The sequence below is a fragment of the Ostrinia nubilalis genome, chromosome 16 (genome assembly GCF_963855985.1).
Source record: "Ostrinia nubilalis chromosome 16, ilOstNubi1.1, whole genome shotgun sequence".
NCBI classification, from domain to species: Eukaryota; Metazoa; Arthropoda; class Insecta; order Lepidoptera; family Crambidae; genus Ostrinia; species Ostrinia nubilalis.
Window position 1 is genome coordinate 12,121,000 of NC_087103.1, and position 5,160 is coordinate 12,126,159.

Sequence of the window (5,160 nt, forward strand, 5' to 3'; positions counted from 1 at the left end):
TCGTTCAAAATTACTTTAAAATCTTTGTACCTACATCTGAAAGGTTTTACTACATTCACAGTTGATAGGTATATCATGGAAGATTAGGTAGGTATCCATGTTACAATCTGTCCACAATAAATTGGTAGAGCACGATCTCAAATCCTTGTCAACAATCACAAACCTCATGTTTGATTTACGATTGTCTTAACATCATACTTACACAAATGAAACTAATATGTAGTAGGTATTTCCCCACTGTTAGTGATAATATCTACTCTACTGTCTAAGAAAATATTTACTAGAGTTAATAATAACCCATCCGAATACTCGTAATAAGTACTTATCTGACTCTCCTTGAGTAGATAGTCTACGATTACTTCGATGTAGATTAATTTTTGTTCTACCATCATATTGCGACTCCAATCCTACTAATACTATAAATGCGAAATGTCTGGATGTTTGTTACTCTTTCACGCAAAAACTACTGAACGGATTTTGATAAAACTTTACAGTAGTATTTTTTATAATAAATAAATAATTTCGCATTTATAATAGTACGATAGTAGGATCTATTAATTTCTATTATTTTGTTTTTTTTCCTTGATTACACACAAAGTAAGTAATACTATAATTGAACTATTTTCAATTCCACGAATGAAACACACTGGTGGTGCTCAATTTACAGCTGCTAATTACTCTGTAATAATATCCCATGAATTCGTGGAAGGAAAACCTACATTTGATGGATATTAATGGAATTTAGCATCGTCCTAAATAAATATTTTGTATACCAATTTTTGTAAGACACAAGACTGTTTATTAAAACTTAGCAGAATTACACAAATGGCAAGTAAAACAAACGAATGCTATTTCCACTCTCACCCATACAATCCGAGAACATAGAGACATAATTTTCCTTAATTAAAGCATCAATCAAACAATTTTGTTGACAAGAACGTATCATTGTGCGACTTCCCATCGATTTCCTATACAATAGGAACTGGCAAATTAGATCTGTTACACAACATTTCTTCGATAATTGATTGAATTAAACAATACGTTCGTATACCATCATCTTGCGCGTACGCATAAGAAACAGATGCGTTCTTGAACCGCGGTATAAAGGCAACGGATCTCAGGCGCATGATCAAATTCAATCTTGATATTGGACGAAGTGCACCGTGCTGTGATCTAAATAAAATGAACTATTTGGTGAGATCATTTTTCATATTTTTAAGTGGTTTAAGTGATTTATTTTAAAGGAGTATTATAGTTTGGTTCATTCTGTGATTTCAAATAAGGAGTTGATAGCGTTTAACGGTAACTAAGTAGGCAGTGTCTACCATTAATGTTAAAATCAGTGGTTTGTTTATTAATCGTATAGTAGTATGCGCTATATTTTTGTTACAATGGCACCTAAAAATAACAAGAGATTAGTACAGCGCTTCTTAGATAAATATTGTCGTTTACTCTATGCAGGCCATGAGTACCACACCACTGCTGCTGCTAGATTTAAAACTTCGTGGAAAAGATATAACTTTATTTATTGTTAACACGTGTGCCTTTTAATCTCAAGATAGAAACAATAAATTTGAGATTAAAATGGCTACTTAATTCATGAATAGCGTATTTTACGCGTAGTAAATAATCCAATTTGAGTGATTAGAATTATTCGGAATTAACGTGTTAATATTAAGTGCGGTTTAAAAAGATTATCGTAATCCTAATTTTGGCAATTCTTTTTTTTTCAGTTTTAACAGTTTCTTACCAGCGATAAAATTAAATGCCTAAGTTTATTTACTATATTATCTACTATTTATAATATGTTCTTAACTAACATGTGCTTTACATGTGTACCTAACGTATGAAATAAATGATAAGATATAAAAGTGACGTATAAAACTTTTTCTAAATTAATAAATTTCAGTAAAACACTGTTTATTAAAAAGTAGGTGAATATAATTACTAACATATTTTAATCACAGACAAATAGGTAAGGATTAATTCTAATAGGTTTACATGATAAGTTTTTCTTTATCTTAGTAGGTACGTACGTTACATTAAGGTATTGATTTTTATTATTTGTTAAAACATAACAAGGAAGTTGTAAATCCATGTTGATAAAGGTAATGGATTTCACGTTCTTTACTAAATGTTAATGTAGTAAAATAAAACACTAAGATAGAGATAATTTCATATTTTGTTAGACAGTGTTTCTAACAAAACTTCTCCGAAAAAGACTTGACCGATTTTGATGGAATTAGGTGTGTAGGTAGGTATATTCAGTAGGTTTGAGAATAGGACGTAAACGTACTTATTTTTCATACCCTTAGGTACAAAGCAACTTTGCTAGGTCAGCTAGTTAGATCATAATAAACTTTATAATTAACCGGAGCCATCATCATCATCATTTCGACCAATGATACTATGGAGTTCTGGACGCCTTGCACTGCCAGCTATAGGTATTCTTTAGTCATCAATCCATAAGCAAGGGTTTTCCATTACGATTGGCAACACGCGGTACTTAGGCCCGATTCGACCAAGCTTTTATCCGAGATTAACTCCTGGTATAACTGACACATTGACAGTTTCAGTATGGAAAATATGTAAAAACTGACGACTTATTCTGAGATTAATATTTAGTCTTGTTTGGTTCCACCCTTAGTAGTTTACTTACCTTTTACCGACCCTGACAATCCAAACTGGAAATCATTTGGGGACACCATGTATTGTTCTGCAGTGAACGTCCTGTGGCTGAAAATTGTACATGAAAGGAATTCGCTGCCTGCTACTATCTTTCCTGAACACTATAATCCGGGCCTTTTCAAGGCGAGAGTAAATGGGCACTTACAGGGCCGGCAGATATGTAGGTACCATCCTAGACTGCATCTCACTTAACACCAGGTGCGATTGCGGTGTAATAAGTAACTGCCTTGTCATGCATAAAAAAACTTACCTTTTTGTGTTTGTTTCAGAACATAATTCTACTAGCATGCTCACTAGCAGCCACATCAGCTCAGAGGCTGACAGAGACAAGCACAGATGCCTCTGACAGCACCCGACGAAGTGCGGGCGGGTACGGTTCACCCGGTTATGGGTCAGCCGGGTACGGTTCGCCAGGGTACACTAGCTCTGGCGGGTACGGTCTATTCCGACCCGGATATGGCGGTAACCCCAGCTGGACTGGTGGTTACGGCGGTTATGGGGGATACAATGGAGGTTACGGAGGAGCCGGTTACGGAGGATATCCTGGGCAATATCCTGGAGGTTTGTTTTGTTCCTTGTTTCGTAAATGTTTAAGGGGCAGTTTTATAACCCCACTTTAGCTAGTAAACGCTTTGTCACTTTCAATCAAACCTAGATTTTGGCATGATAAAATAGCGTAGGTACCTACTTTAAATTATGTTCTTCTTTAGATACGTTTATCACCTCAATAATAGTTTCTGACGCTATGTGTATTCAACTAAACGTATACAACTGTCGAAGGGTTTTCCCACAAAATTCAAAATTCCTAGTATGGGTGGTATGGGTCTTTGGCTAACATTTTGCCGTTTTGTCCAGGCGGTTACGGTGGTTACCAAGGCGGATACCCAGGTTTTGGCCCGGGTAATATAGGCGGATACCCCGGTTACGGAGGTCTGTAATACAAATACTCCACCTTATTATCATCACTATTACTCTTATCTGGTTCAAATCAATTCCAGGCATAAAATTTAAATAACACTGCATAAATTAATTACACTGCATGATAATGACTCACTGACAGAATTAACATAAACGATTGTTATTATCACTTCATTATACTGTGATAGTAATATTGATCAAAGATAGCTTTGACGTCATATGCAAATAGCAAGAATTAGCGATTACAATTCAACGTCATAAACTTTCTTTTCAGGCTACCGTCCCAACTACAGACCCGGATACGACCGTCCGGGTGGTTACAATAACTATCCGGGTCAAGGTGGGTACCCGGGGTACAACCGACCCGGATATCCTGGGTACAATCCATACAGACCCGGGTACGACCGGCAGTACCCTAACAACCCCGGCAACTACTTCGGAGGGTACAACGATGGGTACAGCGACAACTTCAGGCTTTTAGGAAGGAAAGTGGGCGAAACCAAAAAAGAAGAGGAGGCTTAGTTAATTTTTAGTTGTGAAAACATGATCTGAGTTTTGTTGTTTGCACTGTTTTTATGAATAATATAATATTATTTTATTTTATTTTGGTTTTTTATTTTTGAAGAATAAACAGTGGTCAATGCTCATACTTAAATGGGCTGTTGGAACGTTCAAAATGATTGTGATGGTGTCAAAAATGACTACGAAACATATCTTCTTGACTCTAGGAAATTGATTATGGTCACTATTTATTTATAGTCCATTGTTTACTTGTAGGTATTAATACATAATGTACTTGAGAGATTAAACAGGAATGTTTGTCTTTATTGGTTAATTATTGTATAATATAAAATACCAATACACAATACAATTAAATGCATATAGATTGCTCTGAGTAAACATTTAACAAACGAACAAAAAGCACAGAACTTCCAATGCCAGTATTAACTATTGAACCGAGCCTAAGCTCAGTCAAGCATGCACCAAATTCTGTTACGAATACAACGAAGAGAAGAACACAAAAGAAACAAAGGTATTTAACATAATAGCATTTAATTTTTATTTATATTAATAGTGAATAAACATTATAATTGGAATTAAATTAAAATAAATAATTATTTGATTTATGATAGTCTTAATTAACTTTAAACAGGCACGACTAATTAGGTTATATCGCAAAGTCACCATCGAAAGTAGCCACAATCTGTAGTTTTTAAAATATTGCAATGTGTGCTCTAAGGCCCAGAACAGACGGTGAAACGCAACTGCAACGAAACTGCAACTTTGTAATGATTCTGATGAATGAAACTGAAACTGAAAGTTTCAAACTGGTCGCGTCATGTGTGGTCTCCCAACGGACGCTATGGCAGAAACTTAGATGCCACTCAAAAGTAACTAGTAGTTGCAGTTTCGTTGCAGTTGCGTTTCACCGACTGTTCTGGCCCTAACAAAACACAATAAGGTTGATACCCCTTTATCCTTAAGAAATTAAACTTCCATCTCGATTCATAGACAAAGTAACATTCGTTCGTCGAACTTTTTATTAAAAATTTC

General features: G+C 35.2%; 1 protein-coding gene across 1 annotated transcript; it reads left to right on the plus strand.

Moving 5' to 3' along the window:
* Positions 1-1,086: 1,086 nt before the first annotated feature.
* On the plus strand, positions 1,087-4,209 carry LOC135079158 (uncharacterized). The gene is made up of 4 exons (XM_063973745.1): positions 1,087-1,194; positions 2,958-3,249; positions 3,544-3,618; positions 3,881-4,209. Exons 1-4 carry the CDS (start codon positions 1,126-1,128, stop codon positions 4,126-4,128), a joined length of 684 nt encoding a protein of 227 aa, XP_063829815.1. The 5' UTR covers positions 1,087-1,125; the 3' UTR covers positions 4,129-4,209.
* The last annotated feature ends 951 nt before the right edge of the window (positions 4,210-5,160 follow it).

What these genes read in the sequence shown, in the direction of transcription:
- LOC135079158 (XM_063973745.1), top strand. Translation starts at nt 1,126, where the DNA reads ATGATCAAATTCAATCTTGATATTGGACGAAGTGCACCGTGCTGTGAT. An exon ending in TAAATAAAATGAACTATTTG is followed by an intron (nt 1,195 to 2,957) that starts GTGAGATCATTT and finishes TGTTTGTTTCAG; the next exon opens with AACATAATTCTACTAGCATG. An exon ending in TCCTGGGCAATATCCTGGAG is followed by an intron (nt 3,250 to 3,543) that starts GTTTGTTTTGTT and finishes CGTTTTGTCCAG; the next exon opens with GCGGTTACGGTGGTTACCAA.